The sequence below is a fragment of the Eublepharis macularius genome, chromosome 4 (assembly GCF_028583425.1).
Source record: "Eublepharis macularius isolate TG4126 chromosome 4, MPM_Emac_v1.0, whole genome shotgun sequence".
NCBI lineage: Eukaryota > Metazoa > Chordata > Lepidosauria > Squamata > Eublepharidae > Eublepharis > Eublepharis macularius.
Window position 1 is genome coordinate 46,674,750 of NC_072793.1, and position 22,895 is coordinate 46,697,644.

Genomic DNA, 22,895 nt, shown 5'->3' on the forward strand with positions numbered 1-22,895 from the left:
CTGCAGGCCGGCAAGAATGTAAATAGGAATGCCCAGCTGCCTAGGAATTAGAATGCAGGATGCTGTGCAGCGGAGTGGGTATAGCTCTGGAGAAAGTTCATCTTTCAGTCCTAGCTTTATGTTCATACAGATGGGTGTGGCTCTCCCTTACTTTGCTCGTTCTTCCTAGGCTCCAAGCTGAGCAAGGTGTACTCCCAGTCTACGCTCTCTCTCTCAACCGTGGCCAATGACCCTGCTAATTCACTGTCCATCAAGAGATCTTCCAGGTGAGTATGCATTGTTTCTCCATAGTTTTTCCTGGAATTTCTGTTCCAGAGCAGAAAGGCTCTGTCTAAGCACAGGGGCTCTAGCAATTTGGTCTGGGTGATTGGGGCTTGGTCTGTGGCTGGGAGATTCTGGCTGGAGAATCGCCAAGAAAACAGAGTGGCTTCTGTGATGCTATGGCCTTGTCTCCTCATTTTCCCAGAGCTGCATCTCCTTCTGGGCCAATGTCCCCCAGCCGGTTCTTGCCGAACCAGAACCGGGATCGTGACTGGGAGAACGCCTCAACTGCTTCCTCACCTGCTTCCATCCCAGAATACACTGGTAAAGCCCTTCCTGCCTTATTTTTTGATTTCACGTATTTTAGCTTCCTTTGCAGTTTCTTCAGAGGGTGGTGCCACTGAATTCGCCCTTCTTTTCCAAGGGCACATGTGAAGCCAGATACTTCAACCTGTCTGAGCATAGAATCATAAAATCACAGGGTTGAAAGGGAACTCTAGAGTCATCTAGTCCAACCCCCTGCAAAATGCAGGAAATTCCAAAATACCCCCCCCCCCAGGCATGCATCCAAGAATTTCCAAATCCCTTCCCTTGCTAGGGGATTTATAGACCCCTCAACCTGTCATTGCTGGGCATTGTTTACTTTCTAGAGAGGGCATTACTTTGATTGCTGATCTCTCCTTTCTCTCTGCATTTGCAGGGCCCAAGCTATACAAGGAGCCCAGTGCCAAATCCAATAAGTACATCATCCACAATGCACTATCACATTGCTGCCTTGCTGGCAAAGTCAACGAGCCCCAGAAAAACCGCATCCTAGAGGTAAGAGACTGGACTAGGGCTGGGAGGCTGGCTTGACTGCTATGGGCCATGGAAGAGTCAATGATTGCATCTCATTTGGTTAACTGCCTTTCTCTATAGTGTGTAGCTGAGTGTATCCAGGGCCGCATTATTCATAAGGCTGACTAGGTTGAAGCCTAGGAGCCCTGCGGGGACTAGCGGCCTGTCACTTTTTTTTAAGAGCCATGCCTCCACATAAATAACAATTAATTGATTATCTTATATAATCTGTATTAATAAAATGATTAGCTGCTTCCTTATTGAAGTGAAACAAATTGTCATATTAACATACTGCCGGACCAGGGTTGGACTTTCAGCTGCAGTGGGGTGAAAGATTGAAGTGCCAGAGAGAGCCCGGAAATACCTGCAAGCCTAGGGGCCTGGCCATGGGTTGAAACAGCCATGTGTGTATCAGTGTTGGGATTAAGACTTACCTTGCAGAACTGGGTAAAAGTTTATGGGCAGTATCGGGCAAGTGGTAGAATTTAGGATCCACAAAGAGCAGGAAAGGTGCTAGCCCTCATGCTTGTCAAGAATAAGTTGGAAACATGTCGTCTTTTGCTCATGATGGTTAGGCAGCAAAAGAGATCTCATGGGGTAAACTCTATAGTTCCCATCTCTCACTTATCCCATATTTCTCTGCTTAGTTATACCTTAATTTCAACCTATCAGCCCCTGATTAAAGTTTGACAAAGTTCTGCAGTGAACCATTGAAAACATGATAAAATTATGTAACTCTTGTGTGACCTGAACACGCAATTCTTTTGGTGCCTAAACTGGTTGAACTGTGCACTGGGGTCTTATCCTGTGGGTCTCCTCTGTGTAAATTTGGAAGTGGAAAATGCTGGCTTTATCTGTGGCTGGACTGGCGGGGTTGTGGACATTAGCTTTCGCATGGTACAGCAAGATAAGATGCTGTACTCACGTGCTGATTCAACTTTCCACCCTTACAACGTGGATACTTGAAAACATGACATCACATTGTGCCGCTGGGATTTATCACTGTGTGAAGTGATAAAAAGTTTTTGTGCTTCTTTTGACTGGGGCTGAGGTGTACAGAATTCAGGAAGACCACTAGGAGAGAGATGGGAGATGGTTGATACCAGATGATGGGAGAGCCCTTTCTGGTATGGGCAATTGATTGCACAATTGGTCTCCCTTGCTATCGCAGGGAAGGCAAGCAGGGTGTGGGACTGTTGCTTTTCCAGCTTTGCTTGTGGTAGTGGGGCAATTCTAAGAATGTAGAACAACCTGGTTTTAAACAGTTTTTTTTCCATTAAGGCATGGCCCAAAAGAATTCCCGCCTTTCCATTTTTCAATTTTAGGAAGTTGAGAAGAGCAAAGCCAACCACTTCCTCATCCTCTTCCGTGACTCGAGTTGTCAGTTCCGGGCACTCTACACACTTTCAGGGGAGACAGAAGAGCTTACACGTCTGGCGGGCTACGGGCCTCGCACCATCACGATGCCCATGATTGAAGGCATCTACAAGTACAGCTCTGATCGCAAGCGCTTCACTCAGATTCCCAGCAAGACCATGTCCATGAGTGTTGACGCCTTCACCATCCAAGGCCACCTCTGGCAGACCAAGAAGCCTGGCACACCCAAGAAGCCAGGCACACCAAAATAACTAAGACTGAAAAGCTCCGTGTCAACTCTCTGCCTGGACTTTGGGTTGCCAGCTGAGCTAGGGACCTTGCAGGCAGCTTTCTGTAATAGGTGGCTTGAGTAGGTTGGGGTTGAGAAGTAGGAGTGTGTATCTAGTCCTGGATCAATGCTCACTCTGGATGGATCAGAACCAGCTGCTGAATGGGGCTTTGGGGGTGCTAGTTCTGGTATCTGCCTTGAGGAGACTGATACTGGCTTTGTAGGGGAGGGTGGTTGGGGATATTCTGGAAACTGCCGAATCCCATGATAAGCTAGAGGCTCAAAGTTGCCATAGTGACATTGCCCTACATCTAGGGCCCTGGGGGTTGGAATCTGGGCTCTGCATGCTCCATCTGCCTCCAACCACCATCTGAATGTCAATCCACAGCTGGAGCAATGAGGGTCTCTTTTTCCGACTCCTGCTTGCCTGGGGGATTGGTGCTCAGGCCCTTCCTGGCCATGTGCTGGGTTTTTCATTGCCTGGGCAGCCCCTGTTTATATTATACATACTATACATATATATATATATTGGAGCTATTTAATGATTTTTCAATTATTTGTATATAAAAAAGGATCAAATTGCATTTGGAACAGTGGGATAAGGTAAATTTGTATATGAGGTTGGCATGATGGGGGGAAGAGCAGAGTATGGGGAGTGAGTGTGTTTGTATGTTTTTCCCTTTGGGGGGTCTCTTGTTTAAATGTTTTTCTTCTTGCCAACTTTTTGGTCTACTTCCTTGTTCATGAGGATGCTCTGGTGAAGGGGAAAGGGCTATTTACTTGTAATAATTGTTTAGCAGTAATGGGGGGTAGTGGGGGGAGGCAGGATAGGAGTAGGGCGTCAGTTTCTTGTTGAGGCAGAACAAGTTTTAGCTGGTCACCTCTGTTAAGTACCAGGAAGCTGGTAGTTGCTCTGGTCACAGAGCCGGCCTCTGTGCAACATGAACTAAGCTGCCACTAAAATAGATTTCTCCTACGTCTCTTCTTTTCACTGACCTGCCCCTCAGAGCTGTATCCCCAGCCCTGAGCCATGAGTAGGCAATGAATGTAGGATACACGTTTTCAAGGGCCTGTCAGTCAGGGGATCACCTAGTGCCACTACACCCCCTCCCACACACCAGTACTGCTTTGGGTATCTTTCTCCTTCCCATGTCTGCCTCCTGCTCTTCTGGAGTAGCAGGTGCTCTTACGGTGTAGGAAAGAGAATCACTGCTGTTCAGCTCAAAGTCCCCAGCCCAGTTGTATTGTTGCAACTTATTCCTGGTCTCTTGTGGTTGCCTGTTGCTGACTGAATGTCAAGTAGGTGTTTTGGGTGGGTACAGTGTAGTGCAGGGTTGGGGGGTTGCTGTAAAAAGCAGCTGGGGACTTTGCCCTGTCTGCTTAATAAAGTAACTTAAATGAGCTTTCTGTTGGTCATTACTTTGGTGAGTTTGGGCTATAGAGAGAAGACTGTGACTGTACCATTGTTTAGCAGGCATACTTGTACCTTCACAAATGGTTAATCATGAACACTGAATGCACTTGTGGTCAACTGTGTCCACTAATGAACTGTGGGGTGGGGAGGAAGACAAAAAAATCTCAAGCCTATGGAAAAGCTGCAGAAGCGCAGAGTCCAATAGCTGCAATTCACATGTTTTTTCAATACAACAGGCAAACTGCCATTTCTCTCTCAGGGTGTTTCTGTATTTTTTTAAATGTTGATTATGCGACATCTCTGCTAAAGTGACCTATTCCTGGAATTTTTACTGCTGGTTACTCTGGTGTCTGAGTATAGTAGTGATGGTCTAGTAGGTACTGCTTGGATCAAGCAAGAAAACGATGCTTTTCTATCACTGTATACAGAAGTCATAGCATCGCTTACCACTCCCAACAGTTGGATGGTGACTGGGAAACAAGATTTGGAGTAACTACCGGAGCAGGCAGGGTGGATGCTGCCAGGGTAGCAGGCCTACCAGCAGCAGAGTCATGTAACTATAAGTTAAGCTCTAGAACTGAGTGTACCTTTCAAGCAATGCTCATTACTCTTAAATGTCAGCTTAGTCATAAGTGTGTTTTAGACTACTTCCTGCGGCCATTTTATGATGTCATTTGTCACCTAGGCACAGAAGCCAGGAGCTAACACGAAGCCTTAATCAAATCTGGCACCCCTACCCCTTTCTGCTCTACTGTTCAAACCATATAACTTTTAAAATATTGATGATCAGATTATACTACTAGTTAAGAAACTAGAATACTTCATGTGCTCAAAAGTTCAGTCTTCTTTACGAGTAAAGCAGAGCTGTAATCACAGACGTTGAACAAGCATCACAAGTTGGAAGGAGGAGTTAAACTCTTTCCTCTTGCCTTTTTCCAGGAGGTTTAGGATGTAGATTTTGGGAATGAAACTCAGCAAGGGTTAAAGCTTTTTGTGTGAAGAAGCCAGCCTGATGGAGCTGTGGAGCAGGGTAGCTTACTCCACTAGCCACTTTCCCCCAAAAGAACAGCAACAGCCATTAGATATATTGTTTTATAAATAGTAACTTGCCAGACTGAAAAAAGGTTGCAACAAAAAATAGTAGGAACTAAACAGTGAGTATGAGTGATCCCGGAGAAGCCCTTGCTTGTGCAGTGTCCCGTTCAGTCATCCCTGAGGCCTCCAAACACAGCAGAAGGGACACTCTTCTGTTCCAGCTGGACCTCTGCAAAAATACGTAGAAGTGTAGGATTAAGAAGAGGACAGGACTAGGTTCAAGTTTTCAGTCCGCTATGGTGGTCACTCAGTGACCTGGAGTTTCATCAACCCATTGCAGGGTTTTTGAGAATCCTGTAAAAACTTGACAAAACCCTACAGCCATTCCCTCTTACCGTCAGGCTCATTATCCTCACTCTCATTTCCATCTTCATCCAAGTCAATATCTATCTCATCAGGGTTGGCCTGGCGGGAGAGTTCAGCCAACTCACTACGGGATGCATCACTCCTGGAAATGAGGAAGGAGAGACAATGCTGAAGCTCAAGACAGCCTGTACCCTATTCTGGTCTCAGTCTGGCTCCTTACACTTTGCTTAGAGAACAGACACCTGAGGGTCAAGCTATCTTCCTTCTTTACCACTCTGCTACACCTCAGGCTGTAAGGACAAGCACAAGCTACCCGTTGCACCAGAACCTCTATAGCCTGTTGCAGCTTAGCAGCCATAACCATTGCCCTGAAGGCCACTGCAGCAAACATTATAAGAAATATACACGTTTGGGTAAGAGTTCTACGTGGGGGCAGAAAATAGCACTGAAGAGGTCCCATTGCTTCATCAAGGACACTGCGGTGACCCTCTCAACCTCTTCTTCCCTTCCGCTCCTCATCTACCACAGCCCTTAATGGACAAAACTAGTAGTTGTATAAACCGAGGCTACTTTAGTCTACTTGAAGCTACTGATGAATGTCAAACGAACACGCATCATCTGGCTCAAACAGTTCTTTCCTGAACCGTAAAAATGACAATGCTAGGAAACATTCAGGGCTGTACTGCACACAAGATACAAAGAAAGGTTTCTATAGCCCCTGCGACAGTTCAATGCCGCCACCATCTAAATCTTACGAAGGCCATCCCTCAAGCCTGTAAACAGATAAGAAAATTATTCACATGCACAACTGAATGCACATCCCACAGTAGGAAGCAAACTTTTAGAAGAGGTACTAAGTTTCTCATGACAGCAGCAGTTTCCACACACACTCATTTCCTTACGGTCTGCTTAAAATGGGATCCAGGGCTCAGGCCACTCCCAAGTGTACAACAGAGGGCTTGGTTCTTGCCCAACCCTGAAATCATTGCATTGGTACAGGAAGAAAGCAAACCATTTTGACCTATCCTACACGCACCTGACAAACAGGATCTTCTCCTTAGCTCGAGGCTGATCTCGCTCTGCTTCAGCTGCAAGCTGCTCCGCTCGCTGCTCTAAAAGCTTCATGTCATCCATGCCACTCTGCCCGGGTGCTAAGTCAGACACTGAAACCAAAGGACAATCGTGACTCAGAGAGGCAGCAGGTAGCAAAAGAGGATACAGCTGAACAGGAGGTGAAGTTAGCACTCTTCTGTCTCGGGGGCCAAAGTTCACCTGTCCCTGTAGAGTTGCTGTAAACTTTCAACATCTGGGAAGCCATGAAGTTGACTTGGGTATTGTAGGTGGCCTGCACGCTTCGTTTAATGCGCAGCATCTCTCGTATAGTGTCTTCATTCCCATGCCGGATCTCAAACTCCTTCCATGTCTGCCAGAAGTTAGCAGTGGTCTGGAGAGGAAAAAGAGGCGATGGTGATTTCATGGTTAACTGGTGAGCGGAGCCTCTCCCTCTCCACTTCACTTGCCTTTTCCCTCAGAAAACTGCTAAGGAAAAACGATGATGGCAGGAGAGTACTGAGAGCAAATGGTCACTGGCTATGCAGCTACCAAGAATGGTCAGTGATGAGCACACAGGTATATAAAGCATACCTTCTGGAAAGGCAACACCTTCTCCCATCTTAGTTGGAGTGCATCAGCCCTCCAAGTAGAAGAAAGGGAAGAGGATACTTTCGTTTCAAATTAAGCAATGTTCAATTTAGAATGTGGTCTAGTCACTATCTTTTTGTATACAATTGTTGCAGAAACTACTTGCTTACTATCCTGAGTGAGGTATTTCACTATGAAATAATTACAGGCACTTGGCAATGATCAGCAAGAACCGTGTTACAATAAATGATACCAAGAACACGATAGCAGGCAGGACATGCTGTCCAAAAGTTTCCAAATATTCTTGTTGTGTAAGTACATTTCTTCATTGCACTGCATTCAGCACGACAGATGGCCTTTTCCCAAATATGGTGCAAATTCTGCCAAGCCCAGCAGAGCCTATTCCCATCCTCTAGTCTTGCCCTGGGCAGACTTGTTTGTGGAGTTAGAGAGGCAGGGCAGACAATACGAAGCAAGTACTTAAGAGAGTCTGTTTTAGGCGATTTCAGTGGTTGAAGGAAGAGGAACCTGTCTAAGTGGCAGCCTCTCCTACGCTCGTCTATTCCAGACCCAACTTCATAAATAGCTCCTGTCTGGGCACACACAGATGGGATTAGGATTGAGGCTATTTGCATTTAGCCTTGCTCAGAAAGAGCTTCATCTTCTTCCAACAACAGAAGCCCCAAGCTCCATACAGCCAATTTCCAGGCAGCTCTTAGTGACTCTGCAATTAGGGAGTGACCCTCCTGCACCCTGGAATGCTTTTCATCTATTGAAAAAAAAGCAGGATGCTTTTATGTCCACAACCCTCTTCTCCTTGACCACTGAGTCCTTATATCGTCTTTGTCATCACAAAGCATATTATTGTTGCCAAGGAAGAAATCATCTTTGAGCTGAACGAGAAGCTAGTATTTTATAAATGTTTATGCTCCTCTGTACTAGGAAACAGGAGGACTTGGCAGCCACGTATCTGAATGTGTGTGTGGAGGCAACTTACCCGGGGATCACACATCTGTGAACAGTAGGAGTAAATAGCACGAGCTCGATCTATTTCACCAAGCTTGCACTCCATGTCGGCAAACCGGAGGCACATCTCCCGGGCATGCTCATCTGACAGAACCTGCAAAAGGACGCAAAAAATGTATTGTGTACTGCCTAGGGCAGTAGATGGATCATTAAGGGGGTGTATAGTCCATAGGAACTAATTCCTGTTGAGCCATTAAATAGCAAAACCTCTGGTTTGCAAATCCCCTGCAAACCAGAGTCAGGCAATTTGATTTTGGGCTGAGCTCACGAAGATCTATACTGTGGACTGCGGATAGAGAAGAAACTGACCTCAATGGCCTTCTCATAGATGCTACGGGTGTGCGTGACTCCATAGATTTCAGCTGCTCTCTTGATGTAGATGTTGTACATATCATACTGCTCTGAGGGCTGCACAGCCTGAGTGGCCCGCTCATACACTGCCATGGCATGACGTGCCAGCCCATATTCTTCCTCCAGCTTGGCGTACAACAGGTAGATAGCTGTGAAAAAATGGCAAGTTGCGGTTAGACAATCCCACCCGCAACCTTTGTGTCAAAACTCCTCACCTAGGTGTTTTGGCCTTCTGGAGCCTACAAGGACAGATCCAGAGTAACAAAAACATCTAAGTGGAGACAGGACTGGATAGGGATGGTGAGTCTCATGCCAGAGGAAAAGATATTTAAATAGGCCCTGCTTCCAAGAGTTGCCGTATTCCACAATGCCCCGTGAGAAGTGGAATCAGTCCTCTAGGAAGATGTGCCGTTGGACTCAAGACTCCCTGCAGCTGCCACCCAGAATACCAAAACACGCGTACAAAAAAAGACGTCTGATACTGCCTCTTGGGCCTTGTAATTTTCCATCACCCAACTTTTGTTGGCTGGGAGATTGGGACTAAGCCTTTCTTTCCAACTTGCTTCCCCACATGGGATGGATTGACGTCTCTCCCCATCACAAGATAACATAATTCTACATACTTTTAGCATATTTCTGGGGACAGCCATCCAGTGCTTGTTCAAAGAGGTCTCGAGCACGCTCCAGCTTCTTGCCACCATAGCGGTCAATGAACTTAGTTAGGTAGGTGTTCCAGATGTCATATACATTTGGCCATTTGAACAAGGAAATGCCCCTCTCATATGCCTAAAACCAAGAATGGATGGCGGAAATGAGACATTCGTATCTTTCTTGAACTTTTCAGGAGACAAAGAAACCAACACACTCGCTTGCCCATACAAAGATCCTTTAAAGGGAGTGAAACCACTGGTCAACCTGATCATCTACCCCAGCTAGCAGCAGCTCTCTAACAGAAAGAGGTCTTTCCCCAGTCTGGCAACCCACAACTCTTTCAAACTGAAGATGCCACAAGAGTAAACTTGGGAGTTTCTGCATGCAGAATGTCTTCTCTACCAATGAGCTTCTACTTTCATCCTCATAAACTGCTGAACCACTTTCTATTTCTTTCTCTATGCAGCCTATGAACTTGTCCCTGCTTCTATAGTACTCATTGTTACTCAGCCTATAATCCAAGGTAGAGTTTTATTCATTCATCAGGCTGAATATTCTGCACAATTCCTTCTCCCTAAGAGACAGTATCGCAGCACAGTCTTGCTGTTTGGGAACAAAGGTCCCTTCTCCTACTAGACAAGCTGGCCTTCAACATCTAGTGGCCCCCTAAACTGGTCACATGGGCTCTGCAAGGAGGTATGGATCTGGCCAGCTCACCTTGAAGCTTTCCTCGAAGTAGCTGTGCTCTTCCAGGAAGAGACCATAGTTAATGATGATTTGAGGGGTGGCGATGCGCAGGTCCAGAATGCGGTCATACACAGCTTTAGTAGACTGGGGTGGGGGCAAAACAGAGAAATGTTAGTACTAATCTGGGCCACTAGAAAATAACAGGCGTTCAGTCCCTACCCCCTCCCTCGACAACAGAGGGCAAGGAGATCAGGAGGTAGGAAATATGTAAACATATGTCTGTGTCTCTGTTGTCAATACAGTATGCCATTTGCAGCATAGTCTGTTGGTCTGTTATCCACAGTCACATCTATCCAGACAACTAACCAAGGCTCTGTTCTAGACAAAGGGCCCTGCATGGACCTCCACTGTCAGATTCAAAGAGTTTGGAAGCAGGAGGGAAAACAAAAGAGGAAGTTAAGAGGATTAATAAAGTTATTTAGAACCGTGGATACATTTGCACCAAAAAACCTGGCAGAGATTCGGTTGCGGGGCCTGGGAGCAAGAGATATGTATGAGTTATGAAAGGCTGGCCTGGGCAGGAGAGAAGCATGCCACTGAATTAGACCAGCTCTGTATAATGGATGCCAGTTCTCTGGAGATAACTCCCGAATGAGGGAGTCTTTAGCACTTCAGATGCTGGGAGCCCAATGGCTCTGTTGCAGCAGCCTTGCTGTGGCCATAGTACATTTTCATGGCATTATTTCATAGGTACAGCCATGAAAGGGGATAGGAGGGGGTGTCTGCAGAGCAGCCTGAAGATGTCAAAGAAACAGAAGAAGCTTTTCATTCTGGATGTCTTAGAAGAGTCCTAAATACAACAACAAGCACAGAGACCCACAGACTATCCAGCTTTGGCTTCAAGCAAAACTCAGGGAATATTTTCTGAATTCAAAAATAACTCATTTCTGCCTGGCTGAAAGGACACATGGGAGACTTGGAAGGCCTTAAGCAGTAAAAGTCATTCACTGCCAGGGCAGATTGTCCCAGCGGTTAATCCTTTTGCCTGCTAAACTGGGGCTGGATATCTAATTTGTCTTTAGTCTAATTCCCAGATGTTGACCCTTATTCTGTCTCTCGGCAAGCTCAAGGAGACCTTTATTGCCCAGTGCTTAGAAGGTTTCCAGACACTTATGAGCAGGAGGAGATTATTCAATCAGCTTTAATCATTAGATCAGGCAGGGAGAATGTACTTCTGTTTGGGCCCATAGTGGCAAAGATAATGAAAGGACAGCCCCCTAAAGGGATCCTTTTACCATCTGTGTGAGGTGGGCCACTGCTAGTGCTCCAACCAGAGATCCTGGCAAAGCTGTCACTGAGGATGGGAGAACAGAAGCACAGAAGGGTCACTTACTTTGAAGGTGCCTAGACTTTCCTCCAGATCAGCCAGCATGGACCAAACTTTGAGGGACTTGTATACACGGTTCTGCACAGGTTCCGAGGAATCAAAATACTCTGCCTTCTTAGCCGGGATAGCTGTGGCTTTCTGCCAAGGCAAGAGGCAACAGAGCTGGTGAGTGCAGAGGAAACAGCTTGCCGCGATGGTGAGATGACAGACTGCCAGATGACAGACTGAGATGACAGACTGAGATTATAAACTGGTCTTACTTTGAAACGCTTGTTTCCAGTCAAAGGGCTGCACCAGGACATGCATTAGGCTGGCATGGCTGGAGGAAGCAGAATGCCAGTCAATCTTGCTTTGCCGCCTCTTGCAGGCACCCTTCCCAATGAGCCCACAGGTCCAACTAACACTGCGTTGACTCCTCCTTGCTTGTTTTAGACCCACTGGCATCAGTGGGACTAAAGGAACAAAAGAAAGTGACAGTTCCTTCCAACACAGCTGCCGTTTGGGAAGAAAGTAGATGCACAAAGGGGGGAGGGTTGCAATGCAGCCCTGTGCCCAACGGCCCACAGACACTTGCAGCAGCCTTTGGGGGGCTGCACAGAGCCCGTTTCTTCGACAGGAAGATGTTCCTTTTTATTCTTTTGAGGTACAGAATCACCGCAGTGTTGGCTTCTAGCAGCCTCTCTCTAACCCTGATGTGCATTCTTGTTGTGGAGTAAAGGGGAACCTCAGCTAGCATATCCAGAAATGTGGACAGAAACAAGGATTCCTATGCTTTGAACACAGGGACTTCAATCCTTTACCTGAAAGAAGAACCTCATTTCCTCATTCCCAACCACCTCTCTTCAGAAGACACCCCCCCCCCCCAATTTGCCTTACCCGCAGAATGCGCAGTGCCTGGTCATAATTCTCGTGTCGTAACTCCATCTCGCCATACTCGCACCACACGCTGGCCAACTCGTCCACTTGCTTGAAGTTCACCTTGTTGGCCTTTTCAAAAATGGTTCTGGCCTGGGGCAAGGAAGTAAAGTAAGATGAAGGGCAATCCAGCCCAGAAAGGGCCCACAATTCCAGCACCTATTTTCTGGCATGGCTTCAGAGTGTGTGGCAAGTCATGCGCAGTCTTTTTGGTAATGCTTTGCCACCCATGAGCCACACTCCTTCCCTCAAAGCCCCTACAGCCCTATAATGCTCAGGGAGTTTAGGGCTGTAATGAACTGCAGTCACAGCCCAGAATTTAATCCTCTCTATTGTAAATGCAGGCAGATGTCAGCCTTACATGATCGTGTTTGCTTGTTTACTGGGGCTCCAAGGTTCACGAACAGAAGCCAAATAGGAAATGGTAGCTCAAGGTGGAGCTTATCATAAGTGGCACCTCAGCCATACACTGACATGAACTGCAGATACCATCTACATATGACAGAATCTATCACCCACCCCATAAAAAGGAGAGGGGTTGACGATCACAAGCAGCCAATTAAAACTTTCGTTTTATACATGAACAGTTCAAGGTCTGCTATCGGGTCTCAAGGAGTTTCTAAAAATCTGAGATGTTTAACAGCAACCTGCAATATTTTAAAGCATAAAAGCCTATCCTGCAGTTATGAAAATACTCAGGCTCAAAGTTATACAGTTTGTCCACACACCAGGCAAGTGAGCATGCAGAACATTGCAGTCAATGGACAAGCATGTCATTAGCCCTCCCATTTTAGTAAGAAAACCAGGCTAACACCCTTCTCCTTTACAAGTTTACTCAGAAATTAGCCTTGCCAGCTTCCGTGGGTTTTATTCCTGTGCACACAATTGCAAAACTAGCAGAGTTATTGTGAAGCTTACTATTAAGGACTAGTTATTGCTATAAGCTCCACTTGTTAGCATTTTACTTTGTCGAAAGTTAAAAGGATTTCTTTTTGATCCAGTAAAATGGGGACAAGCTTTTATTTTTCTACACTGTCTACACCTTTATTTGGCCACCACTGAAGAGTGGCCAGATTGGTCAACTGGAAATGATAAAGCAACCCTCCCCCAAAAACCTTTCCCCTTTCCCCCTTTACCAAAGCACCCCTCTCCAGTGGCTGCAAAGGTGGGAGATGGGTGAGCAAAGGCAAAGATGCTGCAGAGAACAGAAAGGGAGACCTGCAAGGCTGGAAGCACACTGGGAAGGAGAAAAGGAGATCTGAGATTTCAGTACACTCTGCAGTGCTTCACTGGCAAGAATAAGGATACTTCAAAGCCAGGAAGGTGATCACTCCCTCTACAAATTAATGATCAACTGCAGCCTGTCCCTCGCCCACACTTTTAAAAGTAGGCAATTACTCAGAGTGATGGCCAACATCTAACCATGTGTTCTGTTCCTCTGAAGTCCACACAAAAATCCACTCATTTGGTTATGAAAACCAAACGGGTTTCATAAAAATACATTCCATTTTTTTCACAATCCTTTCCTACTCCTGTCTCTAAGAGAAATTTTTTTTTGTACTAAACAGCAGCCCCATAGTGCTTCTACTCAAGGGAAGGGAAAGGAGGGGAAAGGAAAAAGAAAAGAATCCCACACAATCCTGGTTTTCTTAAAGTACAGAAAACTTGTGTTGCTCCCTTGCTGCTACTGATTAGTTTATCTGGTCCTGGAGGCAGTGGCTGGGAAAAGACAAAAGCAGGTTGATTGGGAAGTTTTCTCCTGGGGTACAGAGAGGCCCCACCACTGTCAAATCCTAGAAAGAGGCATGGGTGGGGGAGGCAAGCAGGGGAAGAAGATGGTGGAGGTGGTGGAGAAGCAGCCTCAAGTGTGGCTGTGACAGAGAACGGAAATGGTGCAGATACACCCACTCTAAGCCAACTAGGCAGATCTGACTGAGAGGCAAGAGTATCAGAAACGCTTTTGGATCTACTTAAAAGCAACTGCACTATCTCGACCAAAGTCCTGCTCACTCTTGATCTAGGCAGCAGCAAAGTGAAGGAGGAAACATTTGTAAGGGCACAAGTAAGGCAGCACTTGCTCCCCACTCCAGCGAATCACTCACATCTTCTATCTGTCCGTTAACTTCATAGAACTTGGCAAACGCAACCCACAGGGTGTGAGTCTTTCCAGTGGCTTTAAAAGGGTCAACAGTCTGCACAGCTTCTGTGTATGTGTTGATTATCTGCAGGGGGTAAGCAAAGGAGTTAGAAAAGGCATCAGGAGGCTCTTTTCTCAGCATGAAGCTGGGTGTCACTGCGACCACAGACATCCTCATCATATCAAAGCTTCAGCTCCCTCCCACATGGCAGCCGTCAAGCTAGCAGATTAACTGGACCAACATCCATAATCACCCCTGTGTCTAACGGTGCTGATTCTAATATGAAAGGCACTGAGTTCCCATTAGCTGACGGAGCATTCAGCTTCTCAGACACAGAGATACGAAGAAGAGATACCCCAGAATAGGTGTATGATTTTTTCAAGCACACACTGAACAATTAACTGTCTCCGCTGTCCTGGGCATGGAGTGGAGGCACCAACTCCTAGAAGAGAGTTCAGAGAGCTCAGATCACTGAACTTCAATGTTCCATCTTTGATGCTGTAGCCCAGGATTTATGTAAAAGAAACTTTCTATGTATGGCTTCTCAGGCCAACACTGTGGCTCTGCTCTCATTATGCTTCCCTACCTCCCGGGGTTTGCCTTCATACAGTTTCACCCGCTTGTGCCACTCGTGAACGTTGTGAGGATTCTGACGCAGCAGGACACTGTTGAGGAGCAGGGGCCGGCGTGTGATCAGCTGCTCGAAACGAGCCAGGCGCAGCTCCAGGTCCACGTCATCTATGCTCCCACAGAGAAGAAAGGCCAGCATGAGACAGTGCAGGAAGAGAACCAGCAGGTAGCTGAGAAGTCCTCTCTGTCTTCTTACTTATATATTCTAGTGATTATTTAGCCAAGCTCCGAAGCACTCAAATAAGAAAGGAATTAGGACTCAGGGTGCCCACAACCAGTGGAAAAGGCAGAAAAACAGCAGAACAGAAGCCTCCTGTTAACTCAAGGCTTCATGTAAGTCAAAACTACAGCGAGCAAAATCTGCCACAATTTAAAGGATTTAGGGAAACCCTGCAGTATGTGTCCCCTGATAGAGTCCGGCCAAGCCTCCTCCTCAATGGCAAGAGTAGAGTTTGCCTTCCACCCGCTGTGCTGCTCTTACCTTCCTCCTCACGGCCCATCTCAGACTGTGTCTCCATCTTAGCAGCGATCATACTTTCCTCAAACTGGGCGTAGCTGTCAAACACCTGAGTGAAATCCCGCACTGTCATCACCGTCTGTATCGCTTCTTCATACACGTCTCGAGCCTAAAACAGACAGGGACAAAGGGATCACTGGCACCCATCAAATGCCCAAGGGATGCAGCAAGGTAGCCTCATTTCTAACTTGCAGCCACCGAGCAGCATCCACGGCTGTGACATCTTGATCCTTCAAGACAGCACAAGCCTCCCCTTGATATCCAGGAGGGCATGTTCTTGCCTTTATTCAAGGGGCAAACAGGCAACATGAGAGAGTGTGTGTTTGGAACAGGTAACACACCTCCTGTGCGAAGAAACAGTGGCTGTTAAACAGCAACCTATAACTCAGCCTGAAGTGCTAATTGCCTTACAATAGCTAGGAGTGCAACTGTGCATTTAAAAGTCATAATCTGAGTAGTGGAAATTATCCAATAAAGCCTCCATGTTTGCTAAAATAGCGTATTGGTCTGAATTTGAATTAAAATGTGGATAAAATGTGGATTAAATAAATAAATTTGAGAGGGAATTCAAATTCAAGATGGCCTGAAGAGCCATGTGTGTCCATGTGGCATGTTTTCCATTTCTCTTCTGCTGACCTCAGCATCATCTGAGAAAACAAAACAGGGATTTAAAAACAAACAAACACACACCTGTGAGAGCTCAGAGGGTCATGTGAACACTGTTACTCATATGATCATACTAAGAAAGTTAAGATGCTTATCAATGGAAAATGAGCAGAGAAGTCAAACTCTGACCGAGCATCACAGAAAAACAGGAGAAAAACTCTCCAACTCCTTAAGCAGTGCTTGAATGGAGCAACCAGAGCCCCTGCTATGCTTCTCGATGGAAACGTCTTCATTAAGAATCCCATAATTAAGAAGTCCCTGTGAACTTTAGGAATGCTTTCTGCACGGCAGGACATGGAACAGAAATTGCTCAACTGGTGGTTTTAATCAGAAAAGGAAAGTGAGCTTAAGAAACTGGTGGTAGAAGAAGTTCTACAGCCATATTGGTCCATGCAAAATCCAAAAAAGTGTGACCTGTCAAAATCAATGTATGAGGCATCCAACTCAGGCCTTGCAAGGACTCTGGTGATGAACTTACAGCATTCCATGCTTAATCTCCATGCTAAAAGAAAATAATGACATCTAGCAAGAGGGATGGCCGCGAGACCCTGACATCTACATGCAGGACACAATATATTTCACTGAGCAGCAAGATACCCTCATCTCCTATGCACTGGAGATCCTATGTGAGTTCCACTCATGTCACTGCCTTTCTCCAGTTCTTCTCAGCTCACTAGCTTTTTATGCTATTTGGCTGCCTCTTTTGGCGACCTTCTAGATTTCTTCCTTTTGATTTTGTGGGTTGGGGTAAATTGCAAGGGTTACTTTGTCTACTATTTGTTCCTTGTTATCTACAAAAGCCAATAAAACAATTTTTTTAAAAGGTAGGTAGGCAGAAGAAAACCAAGAACGGAAACAGATAAAGAGAAACGAAAATAGTTTAAGTAAAGCTTCACTGTATGCACGTGCATATAGACAGACTTTTAGTCAATCAGGTTTTAAATTTTTTTTGCACTGACAGAAAACTCTGAAAAACCTATTTAATGGGCAAAAATAGGATGAACATACAAACCATGAGCAACACACCCCATTCCAAATTGGTTTAAGATCAGACTGAAGGCAGCTGCCACCCTGGATTTCCCCCCATAAACTCCTGATCATAGCAGATGACTCCGGAACTAAATGAAACTGTTCAAGAAATTAAACTCTTCTCTTTCTGCTTTTAAAAATGTCTCACTGGGATCTAGCTTCAGCTGAGCCCTTGTATGCAACCCTTTGTGCCCACGTGCCTACCTTCTCAAAATGCCCACTGCGAATGTAATAGTCTGCCAGGGAACACCACAGCTTGCCCAGTTGGTCTGTGAAACGGGTCAGGCCACCCCGGATGATGGCCCCCACATTAAGAGACTTGACCTTGTCTGGATTCTGTGAGATGAGGTCACACAGCTCATGCCACAGCTGCAACATAGAGCACAGAATATCAGGGAGATCCTGAAGCCACTGGGAAGCAAGAAAATCAATGAGTGCACAGGTCCTGCAGAAGTCATGTTTATGCAGAGAACAGGAGAGAAATCTCCATACCGTTTTACAGGATAGGGCTGGCTGGATTCTCCATGAGCCTCACCTGATAGTTGGATTTCCCTTCCTTGGAGACAAAGCGTTCATCATTTACCACTGCAGCAAGGCGGACGGCAGCCTCATCCAGCCGGTCAATGGAGTGCAGATACTCAATATATTCCTCTGCGTTCTCTGGGCTCAGCTGCAACATAAACATATCTGAGAATTCCAAAGTAGTGGCAACTGGAAGGCTGTACATTAATCATTGCATTGCTGGAAAAGGCAACTCACAAGTATCTAGGAATAAATATAACAGCCACTCTTCTATATATGCAGACCGTTCAATTGGTACCATTTATTCTCTGGGACAGAAGACTGAAGGGCATAAAAATTGTACTGAGACAACAGATCAAGGACAATGAGAGAAATTCATGGCTCCCAATTTTTCTGTTTAGCACTGATTATTTGTTCCATGGTCTTCTGATTGTGTTTATATTTTTTCTTCTCTCCTCTTTTCTAGCTTTGAAATACTTTTGCACACAAAATCATATGTATCTGAGTAACAGTCTAACTAGTTCTACATATAAGGGTAAATTTCTTCCCTGCTCATACTTAATGCCACTAATGGAATGAAACTCAACACAGCAGGAACGTAGCCTTTTGCTCAAACTACAAGACCTGTTTTAGAGTTAGCAACTAGGCAATTCTTAGGCAAGATACATTAATTATGAACTGGGTGATCCCCTTACTTTCAGATATCTGCGGTAGACCCGTACAGCTGTCTCAGGTAATGGATACAGACGCACAAACTTCAGGTAGAGTGGCCAGATGCGATGATGTTGTGTAATAGGCAGAGCCCGGAGTGCCCGGTCAAAGGTCCTGCGTGTGCGGGTGATCCGACACTGGTCCATGAGAAACTGGCAATAATCTAGCCATATCCGAGGCATCTGTAGGCAACATGGGGAAATAGGAATATTAATGATCATTTTATGGGATCAGACCCAAGGTCCATTCATTCCAGCACGCTGTTTCAAATGGCCATCCAGATGCCACTGACAAATTCACAACCAGACCATGATGGACATAGCTATTTTTGCTTCCAGAATTTGGTAGGTAACCAAGTAGAACATAGCCTTTAAACATATCTATCTCTCCAGCACATTTCTACCCCACCTTTATTCCAAGGAACTGGGACTGGTGTGCATGGTTCTCCTTTCTTCATTTTTATCCTCACAAAAACTCTGTGAGAGGCCAAGACAGTATGACAGGCCCAAGATCATCCAGTGACCTTCAAGGCAGAATATGGATCTGAAATGGGATCTTCTTAATCTAACCATACACCACACTGGTTCAAAGAGATTCCATGCTTAGTTATTTTGCATAACAGCTGTTGCTAAATAAATCCTCCATTGATAAATTTAGCTCTTTATTTTAAAAGCTGCCTTGCTTAGTTGCCACCCACGCATTTTGTGACAATAAATTCCTTATTATGCGTTACATGAAATACTTCCTCCTGCTTTTGGGGAAGGGCTGTGACTCAGTAGCTGACCATCTGCTTTGCCTGCAGAGATCCCTGGTTCAATTTTGATATCTCCAGCTAAAAGGATCAGGCCATGTATCATGTGAAAGACTTCTACTTGGGACCCTGGAGAGCCTATTGGAGTAGACAATACCGGTCTTAAATAGTCCAATGTTCCGATGCAGTATAGGGCAACTTCATGGGTTAGTCCTGACTCTCTTGCTGCCAATCAATTTCATTGGTCTATCCCTATCCTTATTTTCTTAAAAAGATTTATTTATCTCTACTAATTCTCTCCAAATGGCTCATACATTTATAAACTTTTATGTCCTCTCTTAATTGTTTTCTCCCTAGATTTAAAAAAAGAACAAACACACCGCTCCTTCGGTCTTCTTTCATAAAGATGTGCCACTCTGATTATTTTGGGTTGGCTCCTTGGTACCTTCCCAGGTTCTTATTTTTTGGATGAGCATCTAATATTCTAAATAGGGGACAGCTTAGATTTAGGCTGGGGACAGATGATTGTTTTTTAAGACCGTTGAAAGAATCAGCATTACCGTTGATGCACACAAGGGTTTTTCTGGTTTCATTGCTGTTTTCCAGATTTTTAGAACACCACAAAACTTGTTTTCTGGTGGGAGCAATGAGTTGAATGATCATGGACAACAATGCTTCTTGCGTGCCACCCTCAACAAACTAAGAAAAAAGCCTTAAATAACGACACCAAGATATCGGAATTATTTTCAACCCATTTCCAGTTTGCAGAAACCCAGTGAAATAAATTTTTAGAGAGATTTATAGTATGATCACAAATACTCTTTCCTATAGCCAATTTAGATACTGTGGGAAAACTGCTCTGGAATTCAAACTCATGTGAACCCTTCACACTGATTCCCACAGCAACTCTGCCAGATTACTAATCAGAATGACTTCCCTCCTCCCAGGCTTTCACCAGTCCTCTCAGCTTACCACTGTACCTTATGCATGAAGACAAGAGCCCGCTCATGACAATTGTTCACCTCTTCATAGCTGGGGTCCGTGACACACCTGCTCTTCACTTGTTTCCGCCGCTGCTTAAGGTAATTATACCATAGCTTGTAGCTGCATACACAATAGAGGAAGTTGTTAGCATTAAAAGAAGTGACACCCAGCGCTGTACACTGGGTAGAGTGTAGGATTATGATCTAGGAGACTTGGTTTCATCCCCTCAGTCTGCCATGAAGTTCACTGGGTCACCTTGAGACAGCCACTCTCTCTCAGCCTAACCTAACTCACAGGGATTGCAAAGATAAAGGAAAACCCATCTATGCTGCTCTGAGTTTGCTGGAAGAAGAAAAGGATAAAAATGTACTAGACGCATACACAAAAGGTATGCGTCTAGTACCTCTGCCGTTTCATTCCTAGTTTTCATAGAAGGAGTCAGGGTATCTTCTTGCCAAAATAAATCATATGGAGAGGCTGACAAGGTCAACAAGGGGCTCAACCAGCTCATAATGTTTTCATTTTGTCCCATTCTGGTACAGACAAGAAATGAGGCAACAGCAAACTCACCAAACAGATCTTGATGAATCAGAGATATCTTTGCCTAAGCAGATTTTTAAATAAGAATATCTTTAAAAGGTGTTCTGGAAAAGCCTCAGCTTCTACTTCTATCTGCACCAATGCAAGGTTTGCTGAAGCACTCTGTGTTTGAGAGAGAGAAATGCATACCTGCCTGGCAACTCTTTAAGAGCTCTCTCATAGATTAGATTCAAGACATTCTTGGAAGAATTCTGCTTGAATTCAATGTAACGGATCCAGCATTTGACAGAGAAGGGATTCCGCAAGATCTCTTCCTCATACTGCAGATCTTCTTCCTCCTGTTTTAGGAAGGGGAGGAGGAAAATTTCAGAGAAGGAGGATGGTGCAGGTCATCACCTCTAAGGCTACTGAATGGGGAAGGTTTCATAACTTTACGAGCAGTGAGTTGGAATTGTTCAGTGGGACATTTTTAATAAAACAAATAAGGTTGTAGTAAATGCCTGTGAAATTTAAGACAGTCGTCACTGTGTATACTATGGAGGTTTTATAACATTATCCATTAATGTCATGATCCAGCTTTATTTATTTTATATAGTGGTTCACTGCATTGTTCTCCAATCTTGGAATACTGCATAATTGTCTGCATTATACTGTATTTTTAGTGTAATGTTCTCTAATTTTGTTGACTATGTGTATTCTACTGTTCTTACAGCATAGTTTTATTTGTCATCCTCTCTGAGTCTCAGCAAATAAGATTACAAACTGTGAAACAAGCGCTAAAACCTCACTTCAACTACAAATTTATTAGGTGACCTTAAACAAACATCTCTATTCCACACTCAATCCACCCAGCTCTGCCCTCTCCATACTTGCAAAAAGGGAATAACTGGCCTGCTTTGTAGTACAAGTTAGTGACAGCAACACCAAATTTTAAGAGTGGAAAAGAGAAAGAGTCCAGTAGCATGGTATCTGAAGATCTGGTATCTGATTTGGTACCTGAAGAAGTAAGCTGTGGCTCACAAAAGCTCATACCCTACCACTAATTTTGCTAGTCTTATAGATATTACTGGACTCTTGCTCTTTTCCTCTGCTACAGACAGACTAACATGGCTACTCATCTTGATAAATTTTAAGAGACACAGAAGTCACTTTGTTATCACTCTCAGAAACTCTGTCTGCATCAGTGACTGGCAGGAATATCACCTAGTATAATGCTCTGTACTAGATATTATGAGAAAGAGAGAAGAGACAAGGGGCACAGCAGCATGAAGATAAGGTATGAGAATTGAAACCTCTTGCCACCAGAGTACTACCAATTAACTCACAGGCTGCTAAGTTGAATGAAGGCACTGGTGACAGTGGTAATACCATTTGTTGGCAGTGGACGTATGGAAAGAATCCAAGAGAGATGTGAACTTCAGGGACGAGTAAGGACAGAAAATAACATTGTTGCTAGAGGGGAGGTGGATTAGTAGAGAGAAGTGTACAGGCAGGCACAGGAGTCTACTGAGATAGCAATTTGTTAGTACAGTGCCTATTTGCTGAATATTTTGTCAAAATCCTGGATATTACAATAAAGATTCCATCTGAATGAATGTTTTATACTGTAATATACAGCTTCTCCATCTACCCCACAAATCACAGCTCTTGTCAATATTCCAGTTCTAAATATTTGACAACTTTGGACGTGGATCAGAAAGCCACAGAACCTGTGAAACCGCAACCCTTGAAGAGTAGTTTATTTGCTGAAACGAGAAGCGCAAGGGGCATCCCAATCGCGCCTCCTGAACTGGCAGCCCTGCCTTCTAATGCGTGGGGCCCAGTTGTGGTCACACAGGGTGCAGGTGAAAGCACTCTGCACATGCGTCAAGCCACAGTCTCCTTTTCCACATGGGTCAGAAAAAGCCCCCGCGGCTCAACAAAGCTTAACTTGGCGAGGCCTCCATCGAGGAGAGTCGCCCCCGCTCGCCCTACTCACAAAGAGGAGCTCGCGCTTCCCCAACACCGTTTCCAGCTCTGGCATCGCGGCCTCTCCCCGTCGTAGGCGCTTGCCGATGACGTCACTCTGACGGACCGTTCAGGCTTGCCCGCTCTGTTTACGTCATCAACAAAGGTCCCATTAGTCCTCAGAGATGGGAGAAGCGAAGCGAGTTTTTCGGCTTCCTCTCCTCGACGCCGTGTTGATTCCGGG

At 45.2% G+C, this 22,895-nt stretch overlaps 2 protein-coding genes across 3 annotated transcripts in view; one reads left to right on the forward strand and one right to left on the reverse strand.

The window, feature by feature from the left end:
- LOC129327443 (calmodulin-regulated spectrin-associated protein 3-like) overlaps positions 1 to 4,409 on the forward strand; it is a 43,696-nt gene extending 39,287 nt beyond the window's left edge. The window contains exons 14-17 of the mRNA XM_054976092.1: positions 170 to 266; positions 467 to 585; positions 962 to 1,080; positions 2,424 to 4,409. Of these exons, the coding sequence (XP_054832067.1) occupies positions 170 to 266; positions 467 to 585; positions 962 to 1,080; positions 2,424 to 2,726 (638 nt within the window). The 3' untranslated portion in view covers positions 2,727 to 4,409. The remainder of the gene's footprint in view (positions 1 to 169; positions 267 to 466; positions 586 to 961; positions 1,081 to 2,423) is intronic.
- Positions 4,410 to 5,252: 843 nt separating this feature from the next.
- On the reverse strand, positions 5,253 to 22,761 carry LOC129329052 (pre-mRNA-splicing factor SYF1). 2 transcript variants are annotated; one of them, XM_054978448.1, is made up of 19 exons: positions 22,683 to 22,761; positions 20,894 to 21,042; positions 20,161 to 20,284; positions 18,414 to 18,611; positions 17,732 to 17,866; positions 17,401 to 17,565; positions 15,466 to 15,610; positions 14,941 to 15,092; positions 14,319 to 14,438; positions 12,178 to 12,309; positions 11,308 to 11,439; positions 9,945 to 10,058; positions 9,200 to 9,362; positions 8,535 to 8,725; positions 8,197 to 8,319; positions 6,831 to 7,002; positions 6,595 to 6,721; positions 5,588 to 5,700; positions 5,253 to 5,421 (listed from the first exon to the last, which is right to left on the reverse strand). In XM_054978448.1, the coding sequence occupies exons 1-19, from the start codon at positions 22,725 to 22,727 to the stop codon at positions 5,360 to 5,362; spliced, it is 2,562 nt and encodes an 853-aa protein (XP_054834423.1). In that variant the 5' UTR covers positions 22,728 to 22,761; the 3' UTR covers positions 5,253 to 5,359. The 2 variants fall into 2 exon arrangements, with proteins under 2 accessions (XP_054834423.1, XP_054834424.1); XM_054978449.1 differs by lacking the exon at positions 20,894 to 21,042 and having other exon boundaries at positions 22,683 to 22,739.
- Positions 22,762 to 22,895: the final 134 nt, after the last annotated feature.

Excerpts from the sequence above, each read along its gene's own strand:
- LOC129329052 (XM_054978448.1), bottom strand. The coding sequence starts at position 22,727 with ATGCCAGAGCTGGAAACGGTGTTGGGGAAGCGCGAGCTCCTCTTT. Across the intron at positions 14,439-14,940 it reads ATGAAGGCAAACCCCGGGAG|ATAATCAACACATACACAGA; the intron begins GTAGGGAAGCAT and ends TACCCCCTGCAG. Across the intron at positions 11,440-12,177 it reads AGGCACTGCGCATTCTGCGG|AAAGCCACAGCTATCCCGGC; the intron begins GTAAGGCAAATT and ends TTGCCTTGGCAG.